The sequence below is a fragment of the Ambystoma mexicanum genome, chromosome 2p (assembly GCF_040938575.1).
Source record: "Ambystoma mexicanum isolate Mex_15411 chromosome 2p, UKY_AmexF1_1, whole genome shotgun sequence".
In the NCBI taxonomy this organism is placed as follows: domain Eukaryota; kingdom Metazoa; phylum Chordata; class Amphibia; order Caudata; family Ambystomatidae; genus Ambystoma; species Ambystoma mexicanum.
Window position 1 is genome coordinate 990706648 of NC_090923.1, and position 26004 is coordinate 990732651.

General features: G+C 46.6%; 1 protein-coding gene across 1 annotated transcript in view; it reads right to left on the reverse strand.

Annotated features, from left to right (window-relative positions):
• SART1 (spliceosome associated factor 1, recruiter of U4/U6.U5 tri-snRNP) overlaps positions 1-26004 on the reverse strand; it is a 1237846-nt gene that overhangs the window by 662382 nt on the left and 549460 nt on the right. Inside the window, exon 7 of the mRNA XM_069644803.1 lies at positions 21478-21577. Within this exon, the coding sequence (XP_069500904.1) occupies positions 21478-21577 (100 nt within the window). The remainder of the gene's footprint in view (positions 1-21477; positions 21578-26004) is intronic.

Consider the following 26004-nt stretch of genomic DNA (forward strand, 5'->3'; position numbering starts at 1 on the left):
TCCGCTAGATTTCTTCTGGTAGTTTGAACGTCTCTATCACAGTTCAAGGTGGAAGAGTCTTCCCTAGAGTCTCCATTAAATACAGTTATTTTAAATATTCAGTTTATCCCACTCTGTATCACAATTAAAATGAATGGGGTATGTTCTTCCTTTTTCCTGTGACTGCTTCTCTTCTTACCCATGGTGTACTCGCCTGCCAGGTTATTGTGACCATCACTGATCCTTAAAAGCGGTTTTGTATTCGTTCTTCCTGTTCCAGGACTACTTCTCTTAATCCTAGTTTACTCTCCCATCACAATTTTGCTTCTTGGGTGCAGGTCCCAGAATAACAGTGCCTGGCTTACTCTCCTGGCAGGACTTTTTATTCTTTCATGGGTGCGAGTCCCAGACTAACTGTTCACCTGGTTCACTATCCTCCCACGGCTTTTCCATTCTCGGCTAATTTTTCAAGTATGGGTCACCAACCCTTTCTCAGCAAAATTCTTATTGGTATCAACTACACTTTTCAAATATTGAGTCACTGATCCCTTCTTAACACTGGTCGTATTCGTATCAATGTCCTTTGCCAAGCATTGGGTCACCGAAACCTATTTGTGTTTGTGCCAGTTCCTCCAATTACTTTAATTGGGCTTTCACGCGCTGTTAATGATATGCAACACTCGTTCTTAAGCGCTGCAGTAATCCACTCGCTCCCACAGGTCTTACAGGGCAGCTCTGGTGTTCCTCGCATCCTGTCTTCTCCTTCGGTTCATTGACTGGGGGTGCGTCCCGTTAGCCTACCGCTTTATCTTCCTTTGCTTCAGGTGGCTCCAGCTGCCTATAGCAATAAAGTGGTAAGCTTCACTTCACAGCCATTCTCGACAGCCTCCGTTCTGCCATCCAGCATACTCCTACAGCGTTCCAACGGCATCCGAACATGCTGCATTCCGCTGCATGCTCTGCCTCTTACACGTATTCTGTTCAGCCGTGTGTTTTAAACTCCCGATCATTAATGAACACTTTCCAAAGCCTAGAATGCAGAAACTGCTTAATGCTTGTGGCCATTCGCATTGCTTGATCCCTCGTCTCAGTACTAAAAAAGGAGGGCAGGGGGGAGTAAATTAAGTTTTCTATCAAGAAAACTTGGGAAATCTTGATCTGCCTCACAATAAGCCATACAGGCATGTTACAAAAGCACATGGTGTTAGGGCGTGGATTATGAAGGGTATTATGAGGTGATCACTCCAGAGTATTTGCATTGGTGGTGCAGTTGTGACTAGGATTTTGTTGCAGAAGATTGCATCAAGGGTATGGCCCGTCTGTGTAGCTCCTTCACCCAGTTGTTGTGGATGCATCGTTGCTAGCTGATTTGTTCACAGTTTTGGGTGAATCAATGTTTTCTTCTACAAACCAGATGTTGCAATCGCACAGGGTGATCATGTTTAATGGCGTCTACACACCTGTCTGCGAAAGTAGGGTTGTTGTGAAAGTAGGGTTTTAGGTCGGTGCCGTGTAGACAAGTAGGAAAGATAGGTTTGGTGGTCTAAGTAAGTGCAGGAGAAGTGCTTTGCAGTTTGCGATCTTTAGTGGTGGTGCTGCGGTTATCCTTAACTGGTCCTTGTATGCAACGGTGAGCCGTCCTCTTTTTCCTTCTCGGTTAAAAGTTGTTAGGTAAGCCTTTGTGCATGGTTACCTTGAAGTTTTGAGTTAGCCACGTTTTATTGACAAATACCATGTCTGTCCCTACATCGCTTAACAGTTTTTTATATTTCTGTTGTGTGTTTTGACATTGATCTAGTGCTGACTAGGTTATAGTTTCTCTCTCTTTTCTGTGGTTTGTTTGTCCTTTTTCAGTAGCGTTGGTAGGTTGAGTTGGTGCTGATTAATTGTCCATGTAATTGTGTGTTCGTTTTCGATTAATTTGTTGTGTAAGTCAGAAAGGTTACGTCTTGGGTTGAGATTTTCTTCTGGGTTGTTTGTCTGCTCATATTGATTCACTGCTGCATGCCAGTGTTTTGTTATGAATGGTGTGTTGAGGTGGTTTCTTTCAGATGTGCTTCTGTGGGTTTCACGTCGGTTAGGTTTCCAGCTATCCATGTGTGCTTGTGGATCTTTGAGTTGGATGGTTGTCTGAGTGGGTGCTAAATTGATAGGTAGTGTAGAGTGATTTTAGTCTTGTTCCATAGAAGGGGCTGTTTTATTTCTTGGTGTAGGTTGGCTCCTGGGTGTGGTGTTTTGAGAGGTTGCAATGGCTCAAATTGGTTTATTCTGTTTTAGCTATTTCTTGTGTGTCTGTCTTCCTGGTATGGTGCATTCTGCAGTGTGCGCTTGTTGCTTGCGGTTGTTTTTCATAATTTGTTTGTTTTTCTGGTGGCTTGTCGATTTGTCCTCTCAGTTTTTCTCTTCGCTTAAGCTTTTGGTGCTATTCCAACATGGGGAGGAGGTGTCTCGAGGTGTGGTTTTTGGGGTGATATTATAGGGCTGTCTCAGTGATCTAGCCGTCCAGCAGGGCTGGACTTGCTTCAGGCTTCAAACTTGTGCGTAAGCCTATCCTAGGGTATAGTCCGGTTCCGTGACTGGCTTTTCTCTAGGGTAGACTTGTCCTTGGGTCGTGGTCTAAGCCAGGGGAAAGGCTGTTCTGGGGTAATGGGGTGCTGTTCTTGGGGTGGGAAGGGGTAAAAGGGGGCTGTTCTTGGGGGGCAAGGGGGCTGTTCCTGGGTGGGGAACCGGGGGGTGGGGGGTTTCAGCATCCCGATGGTTTGGGCTCCCCTTTTTGGGGCCCTGTAGAGTTATCTGCTTGACAGTGGAAAAAGCCTCCCTGTGGTGTTCTATCACAGTTTCCAGACTTGGTGGTGCTTGGGAACTCCAGCTTTAAAATGTCAGTGTTCGAGGCAGCATGTTGAAGGTTCCCAGTAGCGAGAGGTTTATAGTGTTGTAATTTGAAAAGATATTAGGTCTATAGCACCATCCATTTGGAGCCTTAGTCAGGTAGAATACAGGTGTGGCCAACTAAAGACATTAAATAAAAATTGTTCAATCACTTGTAAAGCGCCTAAGGCTCATAAGCAAGCACGTGCTGTAACAATAACAACCAAACAAATGAAGAAACAGGTAGAATAAAAACAGGACTAACGGCAATAACATAAAAATAAAGATAGAAACCAAGAGCGGCTAAAAGCAGCAAAGAAATAGAGAGCACTTAAAAACCTAAGGCACAAGCCAATGAAAACAGAGAAAACAAGCACAAACAAAAATAAGATCCACAATAAAAGCAAAGCACAGATATTACATAAAATAAAAGGTTATCTGGGCTAAATGCAACAGATGGCTCTAGTCGTAACTGAACAGGCAGACTATTCCATAATTCAGGAGCCCAAAAATGTTATAAAAACGCTTGCCGGCTCATTCCATCTTAACTCTAGGTATGGATAGCAAATTAAATTGACTTGATCTTAAAGATTGCAGATTATTTTCCAACTCAGTCTCTGTGAGATGCACAGGATGGTTACCCAACAGGCATTTATGAACAATAGTGAGCAGCCTGAACTTAAAACTCACTTTTACTGATAACCAGTGCAGGGCCGTCCAGCATTAGTAACATGTGCCTGGCGCTTAAGACGGGCTACAATCCTCACTGTTATTCTGTACAATTTATAGCTTTGCTAGGTTGTATTGAAAGGTGCCAAACAAACTACCATAGTAGTCTATTCCAACTCCAATAATGGCTCGTACTAGTGTGGCGCAATTTTCCTCTGAAATACAAGGCTGAATCGTACCAAACAACCTTAGATAATATATGTGAGGAAGAAGAAGAAGTTACTCTCTTACCTGGTAACGTTCTTTCGATGGGATGGTCCGACGACATATTCCATATCTATGACAGTAATCAGCACAGCTGTGCTGCTTCGGAAAATCTTTCGGCATCTGCGTCAATGACGTCGATACGCCGCCCTCAAGGACCTCCTCCGACGGCACCAGATGTTATAAGTAGGACGCACAGTGCCCGTAGCATCAGTTGTAGTTTTTCCCCCCAGAACGTGTGGTACCAGTCTTCTGCCAGTCGGACACACAAAGCCTTGCGGAAACATAAACTGCAATTACCCAAGAAATTCTGTAGCGGGGAAGGCAGGGAGGGAGCGATATGGAATACGTCGTCGGACCAGCCCATCGAAAGAACGTTACCAGGGAAGAGTAACTTGTTCTTCGAGGAGATTGGGTCCTCCGACGTATTCCATATCTACGACAGACTCCCAAAGCAGTACCAATGTAAGGAGGTGGGAAAACAATTTAGAATATACACATTTAGTATGCCCAATCAAATTGCAGAGTAAAGGACCGCTTTGCCAAAGGCCAGATCCTGCCCATGGACAGAATCTAGGGAGTAGTGACGTACAAAAGTATGGACCGAAGCCCAAGTGGCTGCATCACAGATGATGCAAATAGGAACACCCCTCTGCAGGGCAGTAGAGGCAGCCATACCCCTAGTTGAATGGGCCCGTAAGCCTACAGGAGGGCCCTTACCCGCCGGGCGGCAACATTAAGAAATTACCAAGATAATCCATCTAGACAAAGTCTGCTTAGTCACAGCTTGTCCCAAACGCCTACCAGCGTGACCAATAAAGAGCTGATCGTCCACTCTGACCCGGGACATGCGTGAAATGTAGAAACTTAAAGCTCTCCTAGGATCTAACCTATGGAGCCTCTCCTCTTCCTTACCAGGATGTGGAGGAGGGTAAAACGCCGGAAGAACCACCTTCTGGCCCAAATGAAATTCCGACACCACCTTTGGAAAAAGGAAGTGACCGCAACCAAAAATACAATTTTAAGAGTCAACAGTCTCAAAGGGCATGAATGCAAAGGCTCAAATGGAGCACCCATCAGAAAATTGAGAACAAGGTTCAAATCCCAAACAGGCACCTGGAAAGGTGACAGAGGGAACACATTAGTGAGCCCTTTCAGAAACTGAGAAATTAAAGGAATTTTAAAATAGGAACACTCTTCAGACGAGCGCTTAAATATGGACAGCGCCGCCAGCTAACCTTTAACGGTACCCACTTGCAAGCCCCTGTGGGCCAAAGAAAGCAAAAAGAACCATGGGAATGTTGCATGCAAAAGGATCCACATTCTTAAGCCTACACCAGTTGCAGAACTTACTGCAACGGTAAAGGGACTTTGTTGCTGGCCGTCTGGCCGAAAGAAACACCTCCATCACGTCTTCAGGGAGGTCCCAATCCTTATACCTCAACCTTTCAAAAGCCAAGCGTGAAGGTTGAAGAATCTTACCTCTGGATGGAGAACCTGACCCCCACCCCTCCCATGAGAGCAGATCGTCTCGGTAGGGATGACGAAGTGGAGGGCAGATGGACAAGTCGAGAGTGTCCGGGCACCACGTCCTCCGGGCCCACGCCGGAGCAACAAGGATCATCCAGGAACCGAACCTCCGTAACCTCCGCAGTACTTGCGGGATGACGGGGACTGAAGGAAACACGTACAGCAGTGAGAATGACCACTCCACCACGAACGCGTCTCCTAAGGCTCCTTTTGGAGGAAATTCCCACGAGCAGAACCTCTCGCACTTCCGGTTGGCACTGGAGGTGAAGAGATCCACTTGAGGGGTCCCCCAAAGGGCGAAGATCTCCAGGAGAATCTCCTGAGCCAACTCCCACTCATGAGAGATAGCGCTCTGCCTGCTCAGAGCGTCCACCGTCTCGTTTTAGTGTCCGGCCAGATGAACTGCCGAGATCGAAACTTCCTGCTGGATTGCCCAGAACCAGAGCTGCATCGCCTCCCTGCACAGAGGAAGTGACCCTACCCGCCCCCCTTTTTGTTGAGGTAGTGCATGGCCACCGTGTTGTCCGTCAGGATCAGGACATTCTTTCCTCACACAGTCGGCAAGAAAGCCTTCAGGGCTATCCTGACGGCCATCAGCTCCAACAGATTGATATGGAGTCTGAACTCCGTCGGAGACCAACGACCGCTGACTGTCAACTCGTTGGCATGAGCTCCCCATCCCGTGAGGGATGCGTCCGTCACGATCGTCACCTCCGGCAAGGGCAGCCAAAATGGAGCCCCCCTCATCACATTGCCTTCATCGGCCCACCACAGAAGGTCCTGGGCGACCGAGGACGGCACCTGAACAGGGTCCGACATCCTGCCGGAGGACTGAGACCACTGGAGCTTGAGTGCCCATTGCAAAGATCTCATCCGCAACCTGGCCTCCGGCTCCAGAAGAATGCAGGATGCCATGAGGCCGAGCAATCTCAAGAACTCGAACGCTGGGAGGCTCTGGGCAAGCTGAAACTTGTGCACCATCTGCTGAATGTGATGAGCCCTCACCTGGGGAGGAAAACACTGCCGCAGGGAAGTGTCTCGCACTGCTCCGATGTACTGGAGCCTCTGAGTTGGTGTCAAATGCGACTTCTTTAAGTTGAGGGAGAAGCCGAGCCTGTGGAGGGAGTGGCAGGTGACGGACAGATGATCCAGGACTTGCTCGGGAGAGCGCGCCCTGATCAACCAGGTAGCGGTAGACGCGAATCCCCCTTTCCTGAGATGCACTGCCACTCCTACCATGAGCTTGGTGAAGACCCTCGGGGCGGAGCTCAATCCGAACGGCAGGACCAGAAACTGAAAGTGCGAGTCTCCAACCGCGAACCACAGGTACTTCTTGTGCTTTGGCAGGATCGGCACATGAAAATAAGTGTCCTTGAGGTCGAGAGACACCAACCAGTCCTGAAGTTGAAGGGCCTGGAGGACTTGAGAAAGAGTCACCATCTTGAACTTGTCCTTCCTGAGGAGTTTGTTCAAACCGCGCAAGTCCATGATGGGTCTCAAACCCCCGTCTTTCTTGGAAATCAAAAAATAAGGGGAATACCATCCCTTGTTCCTCTCTGCTACAGGCACCAGTTCTATGGCACCTTTCTCCAGCAGGGATTGAATTTCCTGCGCAAGGAGCGGATCCGGACTCTTCAAAGAGAGATTCCCCGGTGGATTGTCGTGAGGCCTCTGCCGGAAAGGAAGACAGTAGCCGTGGCCTCTGATCTCCAGAACCCACACATCTGAAGTAATGGCACGCCACTCTACAAGATGCTGCGCCAGCCTTCCTCGAACCGGCGAACCATGGGACATGGCTTCATGACTGAGCTGAAGCGGCTGCGGCGTTGCCTGAGGGAAAAGAGGTAACTGCCCGAGCAGCCTTGGCACCTCGAGTACCCTGTTTTCCACCTCTGGCACTCCTACGGTGGCCCCTTTGACTTGCAGCTCCTCTCGCTTTACCAAAGGTTGAGTAATAACAAAAGGAACCTCCCCTCCACTGCTCTCCCCTAGGAGGAAAAGGCAGAGGTTGTCGAACTGTAGCGCCCAACGACTTCGCTGCAGCTTTGGAGGTCTGCAACCTCTCAAGGCTCTCGTCAGCCTTGCTGCCAAAAAGATGTTCCACGTCAAAGGGCATGTTGAGGAGCCGGGCCTGAACATCGGGAGCAAACCCAGACTTCAGCAACCACGCAAACCTGCATATCACGGTGCTCGCCGCCATGGACCGGCTGACGCAATCTGCCATGTCCAAACCCGATTGAACGGCCTCACACATGGCATCCTTGCCATCCTGAACCATGGCAAGGAAACCATCCCATTAGTCCCCTTCGGGAATATGTTCAGCCGCTAAGGAAACAGTTTCATAGAGTGTGCGTGAAACGTGACAAGGCACATATGGAGTTGGCCGCCTGAAGCGCCATACCCCCTGCAGAAAACACTTTCTTCGCCCAGCCGCCAAAACGCTGTCTGTAGAGCCATATGAAACGGCAGTACCAGGTCAGTTGGTGGACCAAGGTTGAGGATATCCGTAAGGTCATCCTGAAGAAACTCCCCTGGGGGAGCAGACCATCCCAAGTACACGGTGACCCTAGACTTAAGGCGCAGGTACGAGGAGTCGGCATGAGTGCCAGGCTCAGGCCTACAAAACTCTACCTCCAGAGAGGTGTCCAGCCCCACTAGCATCGTGCAGGGACTGCCTCAGATCCTCAAATTGGCTATGGCCCGAGAGAATCTCGTCAGGCATTAGGAACCATGCCATCATCAGAGCCTTCATCCACCTCTGAAATAAACTGAAGATGGCGCTAAGAAGGCACAGAATGTGAACCAAAGCCATGTACCTTGGCCAAAGCCTTTCTAGGGGGTTCCACAGACACCACAGGTTCAAGCGCGCGAGGACCGGGACCTGGACCGGGCATGACGAGAACGATTCCCCTTGTCCGAGGGGGTCCTCTCCCACGAATCGTGCCGACCACCCGAGCCTGAAGGCGTCTCTCGACCAATCACGACCGACCCCACTCGGAGGCGCAGACGGACCGGTGCCCTGCGATTCAAGAATCGCTAACATTTTCTTCCCGAAGGAAGCCCATTCCTCTGGCGTTGCATGCTTGGTGGGATAAGCAACCCGCCGACGGGCGGAGTCCTCGGATGAGGACGGGGAAGGCGACCGATGACGGCGCTTCCAGGAGTGCCTCAAAGAGGCAGAGGAGTGGCGAGAGACTCCAGGACCGAGACCCACTGGACTTCCGATGACGACGATGGAGTCTCGCCCCTCGAATCGTCCCTCTAAAGCGCCGAAGACCTCGACTTCCGTGGCTTGGACACCTTACCTACCGACAACAACTTCTTGCGCTCCCGCAAGGCTTTGGATGTGAGCGATTGGCAGTCGACAGTCATCCGTGTCATGGGCCTCCACGAGGCGCCAGAGGCAGGCGTCGTGCGAGTCCGTCACCGACATCTTGGACCCACAGTCCCCGCACTTCTTAAAGCCCGGACGCGGGGTGGAAGACGAGGTAGACATCCTTCACGAAGAAGAAACTTCACAAAACGAACAAGTTCGAAGAACCGAGATAACAACAGAAACTCCAAAGAGTCGAGGCGCGCCGAGATTCCCGAAGCGAACATTTTTGCGGAAAAAATGGAACTGAGGCTACGGGCACCGAGCGTCATACTTATAACATCTGGGGCCGTCGGAGGAGGTCCTCGAGGGCGGCGTATCGACGTCATCGACGCAGGAAGATTTTCGGAAGCAGCACAGCTGTGGTGATTACTGTCAGATATGGAATACGTCCGAGGACCCAATCCCCTCGAAATACAATTGACCATCTTTACCTCTAAGTGAGACTTTTGCCACGCTCTTTAAGCCTTGTTCTTCAGAGCACGTAGAGACCGGAATTCTTGTGTGAAACAGGACTGTTTATTTGGAGTCCACAAGCATCGCTTTGCATGTCCTAGCCAGAGAAATGCTCTCAAAAGCAAAGGACAGACTGATGATAGCAATCTGTCATAGCCTCCAGTGAGGAGGGGAGGATACTGTCATGACCACAGGTTAGGTTTCCCATACTAGTCCTAAGAGATATAGGTTCATATGGAACTCATGTTGCCCTAGCGGGTTATTGATTCCAATTCCCCCATGTTAATGGTTGGTTGGAGTTTCCTTAATGGCGGCTAGGTGGTGCCTCTTGTCAGGTAGCTAGTGGGTCTAGTTGTTTTCATGTGCCGGCTATTTAAGCCCTGCCCATCATGAGGCTCGCGCTTCGCGTCGTTCGTCTGAGTTCAGATGGAACGCTCGCCGCGTACCTCCGTTTTTCTGTCACAGCTCAAATATTCCTTGTCCACTTACAATTACTGTTCGTTCAATTAGTAACTAAAACTAGATATCAGTTCCCTTCCTGTTTTTTCCAGTTTGCAGTCGCTCCCGCTCCAGTCACAGTCCGTAGTCCGGAGTCCTGTCATAGCGGTCTCCTCACCTCACAGTCCGTTGCAGTTTCTCTCACGCAAGTACTCCTAGTGATATGCGAATGTATTTGCTTTGTTTTGCTGTCTTATCAGATACTTTGAATGGTGTATAAATGTTATTAGGCTTCCTTACGCATTCTATGGTATTACGCTGTCATTAGCGGGTTCTTGCCTGGCTGTGGAGTTTGCCTTGGAAGTTTATTTCTAGTCAGATATTTTGGTCACACTCATGTTCATATTACGCAAAGTCATTAAGTGCTTCCATGTATCTGGCTGAGTAGTTCTATGACCCTTATACTTAGTTTCAGGGGTTTACTATTCAGTCACGCATTGTTGTGAGGAAGTTGGCAAGTTGTAATAGTTCTTCACTGCTCTTTTGTCAGTATTTTTACACACGCATCTCACCATAGCATATTGCCTCCTCTTAGGTCAAGTAGGATAGGGCTAACCTTCATTTTTTTATCATTCCTCTTCACAGTGATAATTGCCTTCCATCTCAGAGCCTATTTAGCCCCTTCCCCTATAAAAGAAAAGAAACATTCTCCTGTGTCCCTTCTTCAGGACTTGCGCCCCTGTATTGAACAAGATGGAGAGCTCAACAAATTAAATACCAAGGTGAGCAATTGCTGCTCCTATAGTTACAAGTCTGTTCCTCCAATTTAAAAAGAAAACTAAGGAAGGGAAAATTGTTATTTTCTTCACAGAAATTCCGTGTCTAGCTCTCAGGAAGGTAGAAGTCAGTTGGAGTTCCAGAAGGTTCCCGCAGAGTTCAGGTGAGCGTTACAGATACGTTATTCACAAACAGCCAAAGGTGTGGCTGATATTTTGTTCAAACTACACTTTGTCACAGAGGCTCTAGGTGTATAGATTTGAGACAGAAGTTTAAAGACTGGGAGTAAAAAATGCACAAAGTGATGGTCAGACCATAGACATTCTGTGATCTTAAGCTATTCAAATGGAATATTAGAAGTACAAAGCCAGTCTAGTATATGGCCATTTTTGTGTGCAAGATCCTTGATAATCTGGGCAAGGTTCAAGTACACCAGCAATTGAAACATGCCAGACGATCCTGTAGACTATTAAACAAAAATGTAAATCTCCCAGGATAATAGTCTTGGATAATGGTTTTAGATGTGCACCGAGCAGGGGCGAAAATTGTTCCTCAAAGCTGGGCATGTTGTGCGGTGGACTATATAAGAAAACTGGATGTAGTACAAGGATTAGAAAGGAGCTTAACCAATAGCATTTCAAACCACTCAGTTTCTTCAATTACCACTTGATTGAAAAATAATATTTTTTTCTCCAGAAAATGACAAACTCCAGCCGCCCATGCCATTCCTACAAATGAGGTTATGGGCCAATTGGCACAGCTAGAATAAAATCTGGCCCCGAGGTGTCCGCGAGTCACATCTAGGCTAAAGAGCAATATGAATATTCCTATAACAAAATAGGATCAGCCACCTCTACTGTGTGTTTTACAAGAAAACTGGTATTAAGATAAACACACAGGTTTTTGCATGGACACATTTGCTAAAGATACACTCTGAGTAGTATCCGTTGGTCTGGACTCCACTACTCCCTTTTTCCTGAGAGAGCCATTCATTATAGCTGAGATAGTCACCATCAACATATACAGTGGGTAGCCACTGGACACAGAAAAATGGCAGTGAGGCCGTTTGTGAGCTCAGTGCCATTCAAAGTGTCAGATGAGCGTACAGCATTACTCTGGTGATACTACAGAATCTTGCACATTAATAATGCTTCCCCCGAAATCAGGATTGATAAAAGACGAGGGGCTGAGAGCAGGCGCAAAAGTGTTTGCATCATTACAGCCAGAAAATAATATAGGGGGAAGTATCTCACGAGGAACCTCATAAATGTCCAACAATGGCATGTCCATATATTTTGCAAGGATAGATTTATGACACGCTATTAGGCCATCTAAATATTCCGTAAAAACCAGAGTAAAGATGGACTGCAGGAAAGGAAAATGTACCTTGCAACCACTCCCCAGCCACAAAGCAGCAACGCTCATTCTCACACGCCTGCACTTCGCAATGCTGGCCAAATAAATACACACCCAAGGAGATTAGCATGGAAAATGTAGTTTCCAACCAGACAAACACACTGAAGGCTAATTTAAATATAAATCCAAGTCCCTATGTGTGTTTAGAATTCAAATGCAGTAATCAAATTTAAATCAAATTGACAGTTCTACTCTGAAAATGTTCTAAAATGTACACAAACTCACAATCACTCACGTTCAACATGAGTAACGGGCGGGCAGAAGCTCTTCAATGCATAGTTCAGCGACGCCTGATCAGTGTAAACTAGGAAAAATGGTCAGTGTGGCAGATAACAGTGGCAAGCTCCAAAGAGGCAATCTAAATTAGGATCCCCAGTCTGGCCAAAGGCAAGCTAACAGGGCACAATCCCTGGCAAGACCCAAAGCAGCCATCTAAGCTGGGAAGCTTAGTGTGGAAAAGGTAGGGTGGTGAAGTAGAGACAGTGAGAAGATTCAGAGGAGCCTTCTAGCTGGGGAACGTAGCCCGGTAATGCCAGTGTGGCAAAAGTACAAAGGGTGGGGAGATTCAAAGGTTGCTAACAGACCCAACCCACGGAATGAGGAGGAAATGGAAAAAGCAATGTGGTGAAACACCACCAGCGAGAATCAAGAAAATGAAAACCCAACCCCGGAGAGGAAGGTGCAATGTGGTGGAACAAAACATCACAATTCAAAGTTGCAAACAAACCCTCCCTAGGAGACACTGTGGTAAAAAAATACCATGTGGTGGAACAAAACAATAGCGAGATTAAAAAAGTGCAAATCGAGGAAGCACCATGGGAAGAAAATGCAATGTGGTAAAACAATAACCAGATTTGAAAATGCAAACCCAAACTATGAAGCACTGTGGCAAAATAAATGCAATGCAGCGGAACAAAACATGAAAGATTTGAAAATGCAACAGTAAAGCAATGACATGGTCCCGTACCTGGTAGCAGCTGCAGATTGCGAAGGCGAGAGCTGGCAGGACTGGGGCGCCAGGGCGAACAGGCAAACGGACAGTAGACACCCAAGGACGGCATCCTTTGTCTGAGCCCTTGGGCGGCTGCCCAGGCAAGACTGCCCTGGGGTATGCACTGGAGAAGCCAAACTGTGTGCAGAGGAGCGGGCTGGGGGAGGGAGAGTGGAGGGCCTTGGGGAGAGGAGGCTGGGAGATCGCACGTCAAGCACGGAGGTATGGGAGGGGAGGGGAGGAACACAGCGGGGGGCAGGACCAGGAGGAACACAGAGGGGGGAGGACCAAGAGGAACACGGGGGGGAGGTGGGAGGAGGAGGAAGGACCAAGAGGAACACAGCGGGGGGGGAGGAAGGACCAAGAGGAACACAGCAGGCGGGGGGGGGCCAAGAGGAACACAGCAGGCGGGGGGGAGGACCAAGAGGAACACAGCGGGGGGGAGGACCAGGAGGAACACAGCGGGGGGGGGAGGACCAGGAGGAACACAGCGGGGGGGGGAGGAACACAGCGGGGGGGGGGGAGGGCCAGGAGGAACACAGTGGGGGGGGGGGGAGGGCCAGGAGGAACACAGCGGGGGGGAAGAGGACGGACCAGGAGGAACACAGCGTGGAGGGGGAGGGAGGACCAGGAGGAACACAGCAGGAGGGGGAGGGAGGACCAGGGGGAACACAGCAGGAGGGGGAGGGAGGACCAGGGGGAACACAGCAGGAGGGGGACCAAGAGGAACACGGGGGGGAGGAGGAAGGACCAAGAGGAGCACAGCGGGGTGGGGGGAGGACCAGGAGGAACACAGCGGGGGGAGGGAGGAACACAGCAGTGGGGGAGGGGGAGGACCAGGAGGAACACAGCGGGGGGAGGGGGGAGGACCAGGACGAACACAGTGTGGAGGGGAGGAAGGACCAGGAGGAACACAGCGTGGAGGGCGGGGGGGACCAGGAGGAACACAGCGTGGAGGGCGGGGGGGACCAGGAGGAACACAGCGTGGAGGGTGGGGGGGACCAGGAGGAACACAGCGTGGAGGGTGGGGGGGACCAGGAGGAACACAGCGTGGAGGGTGGGGGGGACCAGGAGGAACACAGCAGGGGGGGAGGACCAGGAAGAACACAGCAGGGGGGAGGACCAGGAAGAACACAGCAGGGGGGAGGACCAGGAAGAACACAGCAGGGGGGAGGACCAGGAAGAACACAGCAGGGGGGAGGACCAGGAAGAACACAGCAGGGGGGAGGACCAGGAAGAACACAGCAGGGGGGAGGACCAGGAAGAACACAGCAGGGGGGAGGACCAGGAAGAACACAGCAGGGGGGAGGACCAGGAAGAACACAGCAGGGGGGAGGACCAGGAAGAACACAGCAGGGGGGAGGACCAGGAAGAACACAGCAGGGGGGAGGACCAGGAAGAACACAGCGGGGGGGAGGACCAGGAGGAACACAGCGGGGGGGGAGGACCAGGAGGAACACAGCGGGGGGGGAGGACCAGGAGGAACACAGCGGGGGGGAGGACCAGGAGGAACACAGCAGGGGGACCAGGAGGAACACAGCGGGAAGTAATGGGGTGGAGTGGTTACATTAAAGAGTGGAAGCGAGGTGTAGGATGAGTGAAACAATGGAGGGTAAAAGATTGGAGGGACTGGTAGTAAGAGTAGGGCAGTAGAAGCAAGTGGGTGAGACTGATCTAACCTGAGTAACAGAGTTAGTGCAAGGCATTATTGAAACTCACAATAGCACAATAACCTGTGGTTAGAAATCGACTGGGCTACAATCTCCTTGTGGCAGAAATTGGTCCCGTTGAGTATCAGTGCGCACAGGCACCATATGGGGAGATGTGCGGCTGTGTTTCAAATCATGGAACACTCTGGGAAATATCCATCTCTTCTCCAATCCATTCTGTCTAGATAACCTGAGACTAGCTAACTGTATATGCTTGCAAGAAACCTGACTTCCATACCCATCCTGGATACCTATAGTATTTTTACCCAACCTGCCAAAGAAAGGGTCGGGAGGGAGGCACTCCGGTGGACGGCTTACTGTGATGGAAAATTCCCTGGGCTTGAGTGGATTAACCATCGATAATTTGCCATTTGGTGTGCTGGGGTGGATTTTTTGTCTGTAGATGGCATGGTAAAAATCTTGGCCATCAATATCTACTGGCACAGGGCATTGCCCTGGCAAATGCGTTTGTAGAGCAAGTATGTCATAATAGATGACTGGTCTTGCAGGTTCTCTATGGGAGAATTATATTGGTGGGTGATCTGAATGCAGACTGATTTCCAGCACTCCCCCTGGGATCTTAATGGGATTATTGTTGGTCAAACAGAGAAGCGACAATCGGGGCAATCTTGGTATGTGGGTCTAGGGGGACGAGGCCTTCAGCCATTAGTGGGGAGAAAGTCTGATTACCTCCCTGAAACCGATTGGCATACTTGGCATAGGGTTAACAGTTCCTCCCTTTTGGACTATATCTATTTAGACTTGATCTAAATGAATTGCTGTGTGTCGTTTGATGGGCTGACAAATGCCTGGAGTGATCACTCTTATCCTAACAGCAAATTTTGATTGGATATTGAACTCCAGGGAATCCCGTCTCCAGCCTCGGGTAGCTGTCAATGTGGCCGGCAATGCAGTGAGATGGACAGACAATAACTAATAACACCTTTAAGGAGGATCCAAACATCTGGGCAAATCTGTTATATTTGGAATTTAAGGACATCTTCTCCACTGGGGCAACGCCTGAATCTTGGAGTACTGGTCATGTTGTACCCATTTTCAAGTGTGTAAGCAAGGTGGATCCAACCAACTAGCGACCTATTTTGCTGATTGACACCGATTGTAAGATCTTTTCGGCCCTCCTGCTAGCACATCTTGAAGAATGGGCTACAATGACTCATTCTCTATCAATTTCAGACCGGATTTAGGAAGGGCCACTCCACTAACATTAATGGTCTCGTCCTTAAGTGCGTGCAGGAAGAGGCTTGAGGTCTCCAAAGGACGGCACCTATATGGCCTCGATTGACCTCTCAGACACATTTGACTGTGTGGATCGGACAGTTTATGGGCTAAACTGGCCAGGCGGGGTCTGCCAGGGTGGCTCTTGAGACTTATCAGTGGAGTCTATAATTGTGGGATTCAGGTACGCCTTAGCCAAAGGGGAGATGTTACCCGGAGAGTTCGATCTTACCGGGGGGTCAGACAGGCATGTGTTCTGGCCCCCTGGCTGTTTAACCAATATTTCTCTGACGTTGCATTTTCCCTTGAGTAGGAAGGGTTAATTGCACCTAAGGTGGGCCAGACGAAAATTGTTTTGCTTGCCTATGCAGACAACCTTTTCATCTTTGACCTAACCAGGTTCGGTCTGCAGAGGTCATTAAATAACAAACAGCTATGCCAAAATTATTGGGCTCGTTATTAACCCTACCAAAACTAAAATTCTTTCTTTTAGGAACGTGAGGGTCAAGACCATTGGGCACATTGGCATCGTTGGTGGAGTGCCCCTGAAACTATCAAGATCGACCCTAAATTCGGTAGATTCACCCTCAAACCTGCTCTGTTTTTCAATGGGAAAATCGTGCTGAAGCTAACCTATGGTCTGCAATTAAAATCTGATAAAATGCACAAAATTCTGGACAGAATAGAGGGCAAAATGTGGCGATGAATCCTTGGTGTCCCTAATGCAGTCCCTCTACCAGCCATACGATTTGAATTAGGTGTTCTATCCCTCTGGGTAAGGGTACAATAGGCTTGTCTGTCCTTATTCTCGAAAATGATGGCTCCCATTCCTGACTCTGTACCAACTAATGTGGAGAAATGTGATTTACTCATCTGTTCTAATTTCCCTAAGGGAAAGATCAGAGCGTATCCTTTGTGACATTGGTATGAATTTGGAGACTCTTGTCTGTAATCCTATGAAGGTTAAAAAGGCCCTACTAGATCTTGATTGGATTCAGACTATTGATGCCTTCCATTCTTATCCTTCTCTGAATCATTTGATCCATTAACATAGATGTAGAGGCTCTCTCTCTAAGATTCTGGTCCAATTCCCGGATACATTCTATCGGGGAACTTTTTACCCACTAGGGAAATCCAACTAAGAAGGTTGCAAATACCGAAAGATGTGGCTGGTTGCCGGGTCAGTAAGGGGAAATTAGAGTCCCTACGGCACTTGGTTCTAGAATGTGGCATTCTTCAGGGACTTCGAGCTAAATTTCTTGCACCTTCAGATGTGAACTCCCTATGTTTCAATGAAGAGGTGGCCTGGCAGCGATGTCTCAGTATCCGCAGTGTACACAAGGGCTTGGCCCCATCTGGCTTTATTAAAAGTCAGAAATTGTAGCCTCTGTGCAACAGCGGGCATTTGTGATGGACTTGTGAAGGACTAATTGTTGGTCTGTTTGATTAGTTTGTAAATTTAAATCTATTGATATAATTATCTAAAAGATTAACTGTGTATATTGATTACAATTGGGTTTAAGAGATCACAATCTAATATAATTGTTGACATTTTTTATTTCTATTTGTATTATTGGGTCTACCATGTATTGGCCCCTTATGAGAAGTTTTTTCCATCATGATATGTTAAATGCATAGTTTGAATTATACCTCTGATTGTACATTGTTTACTACCTTGGTTGGACTATCTAACATTTTCTATTGTTTTTTATTACTTATGATGGTTAAGTGATTTTTTTTCTTTTTACAATGATTGTGTGTTTTTTAACTTGCTTGATTGTGTTTTTATTCTTGTTCTGATTATTTTTACTTCTTAGCATTTGTAAAGGTTTAATGAACCCAATTGCAATAAAAAATAAAAATAAATAGCACAATAACCTGTGGTTAGAGTAGGGAAGTCCCTGAGGGAGGAAAGGATACCCTGCACTTAGTGAAACGGCCCCTAGTACAACCAAACATCTTAGACAGTAGGGGATATGGTTAGGAAAGCTTTTCTTTTTGCAACTTTCCATCCATAGTTACCCTTGGAACACCATTCCTTTTGCTCTGTTTTTTTATCCTGTCCTGACATATTGAAGGGAATGTTCACATGTTTTGGGTACACTGATCAGTCTTCCAGACTATCAGTACTGGGAAACGTTTTCACCCTTTTTAATTCTTGTATTTTTACATTTGCACACTGCAGTGCAATGGGGATACATTTCCATCACCCTAACTTTTTACACCTACAATTTCTGGTCCTTTTATATGTACCCAAATACAAGCTGGTGTCAGAAGTAACATTTTCCGCATTTCTGCATTATTTTTGGTGTGCACATTCAAGTTTAGCTACTAAACGTGGCTAGTTCCCTATAATGACAGTCCCACAAGGTTTTCACTTGATCTTTGGTCATCTTGTTTGGGATTCCTCATGCCTTTTCAGGTCAGTAAAGACCTTTTAAGGTCATGCACGTGCCCAGGAAAACATGTGCATGTTTGTGTCTTTCCTCCAGGATGGGGGCTGGGACTTTGTAGTCCCACTCCACATCATTAGTGCCAAAAAGTCTGCTACCGGGGAGGATGTGAAATCAGCAGTTGTCCCCAATTGAACAACTATTGGCTTTTTGAATGGTGCGGATCCTTAGAATTGGTGGGCTTGCACTTGCATCCAGCTTTTATTATGGATAGGAGGCAGACCTCTGCAGCTATTCTTCACGTCTACATTGGAGCCAAGAATCCCTCAAAGAGCAGATCGTTGATGGCCCGAAGAAGACTGTTGAAGTGTCCAGGCACTGCCCCGTGGACTGACCAGCTCTCCCTTTGGCGACGTCACAATAACAAATGTAGTTCCGTGTTGAAGCCCGAAACTTTGGGGGTCGTCAGCTTGTGCCACAGGTCACTTTCTCCCTGAATTTCAGCTTCATATCTTCAAAAGGGAAAACTGTCCTTGAGCAGCTTCTGTGACCGCGATTGGAAGGACAGCTGTTATCACCTGCAAACTGATTATTGCTGGAACTCCCCTTCCTCCATCCACTTCAGAAGCCTGCATCGTTGAATTCTGCATTTCTTTGTGGACAGGGATTGAATCTTGTGGTTGCACCCTACTGGAAAAATCCTCGAACCGTCAACTCCTGGGCACCCCTCACCAGAACAAAGGGCAGAAGCCTGAGACCTCAGCAACCCTGAGATGATCGATAATGATATGGGAAAATCAGAGTAAGGGGGGTAAGTAAGCATTAGTGTGCCTGTCCTCCATAAGATAACATTGGGAACAATTCCCTTTGTCTCTTGTCTGCCCTACACTCATCTTTGGTCGTCGAACCTAGGTCATGTATCATGCCCCTGGGTTAGCCTTTGGTCTATAAGAAAGGAGAGCACTTACCTATACTTGGTTAAACTGTAGTAGAACTTTAAAATAATTTGAAACTAATCACCACCACAAGCACAATGCATCCTTTCTAAAGAGAACTCCTACCTCTGAGAAACATTGTGTTGGACCTTTAGGCACACAGTCCAATTTCATTTTAGGGTTTGACTTGGATGTTGTGCTTGTAAAGGGTCCCCATCATACTACTGCACCTGCATTACTTGGTTGGGTTATTTGATGACGTGAACATACTGGTTATTGTAAATATGTGTATTATAGAGTGTTGTGTGACAGTACTAGCTGCTAGTTTCATATTTCGGTGTGTTCTAAAAGCCTTACATATTGTTTTATAACTGACTGTCTACATTGAATTATTGTGTATTATATTGTGTGGACTCATTGTGGGCCCCTAACATCACTCGTACTCTGAGACTAAGCCTTGACTGCTCATCTACCGACCTTGATTAGATGTTGGCTAACCTCTCTGTTCATCAGAACTACTCTGGCCTCCTAAAATCTGTCCACCACGCCAAATTCTAGAAATCCATCTAAACAGGTACCATTTTGTGTAACTAACAAGGGCTACGACACCTGGGTTTGGGAGGAGATCTGTATGCAGACGAGAGAAACAGTTTTAAGCCTCACAAAACACAATACAAACCCTTGAATTGTCTGCAAGATGCAGAATGTGTCCTGTGCCATTTGTCAATGGCGAACACATATGTGCATTGGGCTACGAGTGCAGTAAGAGTGGCTACAAATTTGGTGTAGCCAAAACTAAATCACATCTGCCACCATCCTCCTTCAGGGGAGATAGAATCACCCCTTGCACTGAAATTGGATGCTTAAAAAGTACCTGTGCTCTAGTAGCCAGAATTTCTCAGGTCAGCACACCAGAGAAAGGTTGTAGAGACTTGGAGATGTACTCTAGCCCCAATAGAAAAGTTGCAAAATATGGAAGCCAGCAAAAATTATGTGGACCAAAAAGTTAATGACCTGGAACAAAAATGGAATTCCACCCCAATAATGACTAAAGAGCAGGAAGGTGAAATAGAAATATAAAATGTGCACTTGCGTGTGCATACTAAGACAAAATCATTACTCCTCAATCATCTACCTCACTCAGACTTCATTCTTATGTGCTTCTATTTAACTGACTGCATTTTCAGAAGCTATGTATAGTATTTAGAATCATAATTCAAATACTCTAACGGTATTCAGTTGCACGTTTGTTCATGGTTGACAATACTTGAAATTTACAAGTGTTTCACACCTTACAGAATGGAAAGCTTGCATGAGTTATGAAGGGGTAATTTCGGTATAAGGTTTGAACATGACACCTGATGACTTAGGAGGAGGAATGAAGGATGATGTGCGAGGATGAAGGATGATCATTTCCTGAAACATATTGTGAAGAGTGAGGAAGAGGGTTGAGGAGCAAGATTGAGGTGCGAGAAGGCGTAAAGACTAATGTGCGAGGAAGCAAACAGAAAATGACATGAAAAGGATTGAGTTGTAGTGAGGGATAGATGTGAGCATGTCCTAAAGTAGGTGCTGTACAAGAACACTGATTAGCCTACAACTCATTCTGAATTTCTAACACAAGTGCAACTCGGGCCTCTTTAAGGTAATGTATATCCACCATCCAAACATGCTAACTGTATGTGGATGCTTGCACAGGGAAAGTGTGGCTTTGGGACACCGCAACCCTGAGGGGAAAAAGGTGGTAGAACAGTCATTCTCTGATGAGAACCTGGGATTAAGGACATTTCAGGGAAAGGTGGTCAGTAAATCAGAAAGGCAACAGCAAACGTCATAGGACTATTTGCCAGCGGTAGTCTAGGACTGTCATCCTAACAAGTTTGTCACTGACTGAACTGCAGCAGCAACGAAGTGACAGGAACCTATCAGATTGCATTTTCCACGATGGGGCACGCAGGGCATGAGTGTAAACCGATGAGAACTGCATTCAAAGATTTGATTAAACCCTGTGGTCAGCAGAAAGTATCAGAGAGGGAGGGGAATATTTGAGAACATTTCCAATCGGATGAAGAAACACTCCTTCCAGAAAAGAAAAAGATTGCAATGAAACATCACTATCCAAAAAGGAGGGCGACAGTTTTTGATGCATGCTGGGAAAAAAGTCTCGGGGGTGCACACCCATACTGGGAGCCCAGAAGCAAAAAAAGCCAACTGGCAACATCTCTTGGAGAAGATGTCCATTTATGGCAATGGTTGCAAGCATTGCCAAACAGAGAAAGAACGAAAGAGTACAATGACAAAATCAAATATGCAATGCACTTTCCTAATGAATGGGCATTGCCAAAATACCCACCGATAAAAAAAAAAAAAAAAAAACAGTTATGAAGACACCAATGCTCTCATCCTCCGACAATCTAACAGTGTGAGGGTTTGATCTTTTTACCTTTGTCTTTGAGTGTGAGAATGACAGTCTGTCCTTCGCGGAATGAATCAAGGGTGTGCTCCACTGTCAGTCCTTGTAGGTCACGGGAACTGTAGTCATCCTGTCAGACAGAAAAGAAAATACATGAAATACGCAGTAGAAACTTGAAAAAACATGGTTTGAGGATGTCCCCATGACCAAGATTACAATTAAAGAAAGTGAAGGGACCAGTTAAGCAACAAGGGTGCCACTGACAAACTAGGATAGATTCAATCCTCAGCTTTCTGGGCAACTGGAATCTTTGGCTTCTTGCCACATTTAAAAAAGAAATAGAAATTAAGGAGAAGATTCCCAAAAGTAACAGATTTAGTCACCTCAAAGGAAGCAGAACTCGGTCGATTATAATTGGATAGTTAATGTTTTGAAAAATGTAAAAGGCTTACATGATGGTTGTCATTTTCCATCAACACAATAGGTCTCCATGGTTGGCTAATTTTCTGCCGACTATTGGAAAAGCTTGTGCACACTGGCTTATGTGTGCACATTTTCAGAGTGTAAATACATACGAAGTCAAATAAAGTTTAAAATGTACATGAAGAATATTGATATAATACATACCAAGAAAGATTACAATAAATAATTACATAATACATTAGTACATTGAAGAAAAAAAGTAATTTATTTTGTTAGAGAAATAGCGCTTAATCTAATGAATTTGTTTATACTTTTTTTCTTAAAATGTATATATTTTCTTAGTGTGCCTTTTCTGAAGCTAATTTATATGTTATTGTTGAAACACACATTGTGTTCGCTGGGAAGATTAACTTGAAGGCAACAGCTGTATCTAGCGGCTTCAGACAAACATACATATGTTTGTCTGAATCGTATAATGTACCACGCGTTTGGAAGAAAGTGCTGGGATGGGCCAAAGACCTTGAGAGTATAGAAAGAGCCAGGAACCCTTTCACTAGTATTATTTTGAATAGAGGAGTGGGAGGAGGGCTTGACGTGTTTCCTGCACATGCCGCATTTTCTTCTCTCAGCGGCCAGGGTGTGTATGGTAATTAAATGGAAGGGCCTGTAACTGCCTAGTGAGACAATGTGGTCCCTGAACGCCAGGGAAATATATGAGATGGAAAAAATCATGGGGGGCCGGGCCATCCATGACTTGCATCCGTCAAGGGAAATGGATTGGGCGCCTTGCCTCAGCAAGTATGGTGTACAACCCCTAGTAGTTCAAACTAACGATGGTACAGACAGTTCAAGGTGGCTAAAGGACCGAGATGCACCCTAGCCCAGAGATGTGGAAGGTACTCTGGGTTAAGGAAACACAGCTTGTCATATGCTACCCTCTGGAGATGACCTCTCAACGACAACCACTAGCGGAGAGGTGCCAGTGTTTTCATGAACTATAATCTGCTAAGGAATGAATGGATGGGGCGGAGAAAGGAGGGAGGGGTGGTTTAAAGTTGGTTACAGGGAGTGATGGGAATGGGAAAAAGAAGGTTAAAATATAGTCACATGTTAACGAAAAGACAGCATGATGTGGAAATGTTCAATTAATTGTGTAATTCAAAAATAAAGAATAAAACAAAGTGTTTTACTTACAAAGTAAAAGTAGACCGGGGCATTTGTCAATCTATACTTGTGTGCAGGCTCGCACAACGCCCATCTGTCCCTACACCCACAGATTAATGGTCTTATTTTCTGTAAACGTGTAAGAGCAGTTAGTGTTATGTGAGAGCAAAGTGTCTTTGCTATGTCTGCATTGGGAGGGTGGGTGATCACAAGTCCATGTTCTGAGGCTGGTTAATCTGTTTAGATTTAAAAAATGTAATAAATAAAAACAACACTATGCACACCTAATTAGTGATGAAGCTTTTTCTGGGATCAATAAGGTGTAAAGTAATTTTAGTTTTCGATGTTGTAGAGAATTCTAGGTGCAGGGGAGAAGGACTCAGCCTTGGTTTCTAGACTGGGGGGAAAGCAATCAAGAGAAAGGTTTCCAATTAGGAAATATGCGTCCCCTGCACACTATTTAATGGCATAAACCTAGGAGTTATTTATAGACTACAGTCTAGTATCTGTTGCTTTGAGTAAGAGAAACAGAATAGACTGTAGTATATTTCAGGAGTGTTCAAAAAGATGATTCATGTGTTTGTCATACAACATGCAATTCATTTCGTCAAAAAGGATTCATACAATTTGACAATAGAAGTATAGTAAAAACAAATATTTTCTTTAATTTGCAAGTGGTCCAACGCGTTTCGAGTAGTTTTCACTCTTCATCAGGGGCAAAAAATTAATTTCAACCAATTTCTACGAAGAAAAAGCATTTTTAAGAGAAACTTGTGTAAAGTATAATACAAAACATCTGATTGTGCTCAATACACAAGTTAATGTGTTTCAAAGAAACTTCAAGCCCATATTTGGATGTATGATCGCCTTTGGGTGAACAATACACATTGTCTAAACAGTTCAGAGGGATAGTCGAACATACAATATATATCCTTCATCTGATCATGAGAGGTTTAATACCTTTAGATTCACAGGATTTGTATAGGCCAGCAAAAATGTTTGTGTGGGGGTGTGCAAGTTGAAGTCATTACAGAGAAATTGGACACCACTTTACCAACCAGCAAATCCACTTATAGTGGATGTTTTTCTGACCATTGACCTTGTGTTTCCACTTTGGAAATAATGTCTAGTGTAACACTGGCTAGTGTCACAGATGGAGCCTCTAGAAAGATTCAAGGATATTCAATTTTCAGGTTTATCAACAGTTAATGTGAGAACGTGCAAAACTAACAATAGGCAGATTATTAATTGGAACAAAAGACAGGTTATGTACCTCACCTAGACAGAAAGGGGGGAGATTACACTAATGGGTGTTCCCTCCCGCTCGTCTCTAGTGAGCTTTATCTCACGAGCCCAGGTGTCCCTAAATCCCAGGAATCACCATTGGTAAATCAGTAACACCTGGGACAAATTCCGGACAGAAGGAGCTGATTTTCACTTAGTCTCTTTACTGAGACACAATTCCAACCCACAATTTACAACATTGTGGTCCTCTTAGTATTAGTCTCTGGTCGTCCTCTTACTTCTCGTCTTACCCTTTCCTAGTAGGCTCAGGTATACTCCCGTTCTTCCTCCACAACCTTCTCCTTTGGTTTGCGTTGTGAGAATGAACGCTCTTGATTTCCCAACACTTCAGCCTTTTAACTCCCTCTCATCCCCTGACTGGACAGGGTTCGAAATGGAGACAAGCTGGAAGCTATTTAGATCCTGCATAGGGCATAGAAGAGCCTGGTTAGCTTGACATGAACTTTAGCCAGGAGCAACTTTTGGCTCCCCAGGCCAACTGATGACAGACAAACCTATGTGATTTTAACTGTGCATTTGGGACAACCTTTAAATACACATTCAAACACATCTGTAGGAAAATAATGGACAAAATAAATGCTATCTTTGTATTTCATCTGGACGTTAGATTTGCAGACCTCAGTGTACTAGGTCCTCGTTCCACATGATAGCTCCTTGTTAGTGCTTAATGCTGGATACCCAGGAGCTGCTTTCAGCTCCTGCTTATTCAATCTTAATTGCGATCCCTGTTGGATAATGTTGGTCTATCCCACCCTTGTCTGCAGGCTAAATTGGAGCCTGGGTGTTGTGTTCCCTTTTCCTGCATCTTATGTGGCTCTAACACGAACATCCCCTCCCCCAGCCAGCCTCCGACATGATCTGCTTCTTTTCTGGCCTCCTGGCTCCATAGGCAACCCTGGGAAGGTTTGGGCCATCGAGGATACTGCCCTGGTCACCACAATCCTTTTCCCCCTGGGACTGGCTCATGGAGGGTACTTCCATACATGCCAACATTCCAAGGCACCTGGGAGGCAGATTGTCAGAGAAATCAGGAGAATAAAATGTTCCCATAGGAATGCATTGGGCAAATGTTAGGCATGAGAACGTGAAAAATAGCAATATTCTTCACCCGAAAAATCTGGAGACTCCCGCCTGAATCGGGAGGGTGGACATATATGCACTTCCGCCATGGCGTCTGTCAGCTCTTGTCACCCAACGTAGAAACACTCACTCCATTTTCTCCCCAGCAGCCATTATTGGTCATGCCGCAAAGTGCTGAGGCTGTCTGAACACCCATGGCGAGAAGCCCTTGCGGCAGCACCACTCTTGTGCTTCCTTTCCCTGGTCCCGTTCTGGGTGCCTGGGTCGCTCCCAGGTGCAGAGAGAGTCACGAGTCCCCCGCACTCTTCACCCCGCACTACACCCCAACTCCTGACCACTACATCCCACTGCACCCTCTCTTCTCACCTCCCCACTGCACCCTCTCTTCTCACACCCTATTTCGGAAGAGTGGCCTGCATACCATTCCAGGGATTACAGTACCTTGCTCCCTAGCCCAATACACTCACTATTTTCAAAACCCCCACCACGTTTCCCCTGGACCCTACTCAACACTGTACTATTCATACTCTTCCCCCAACATCGACTCCCTCTCACTACCTACTACCCCCACTCTCCTAGCCCCAT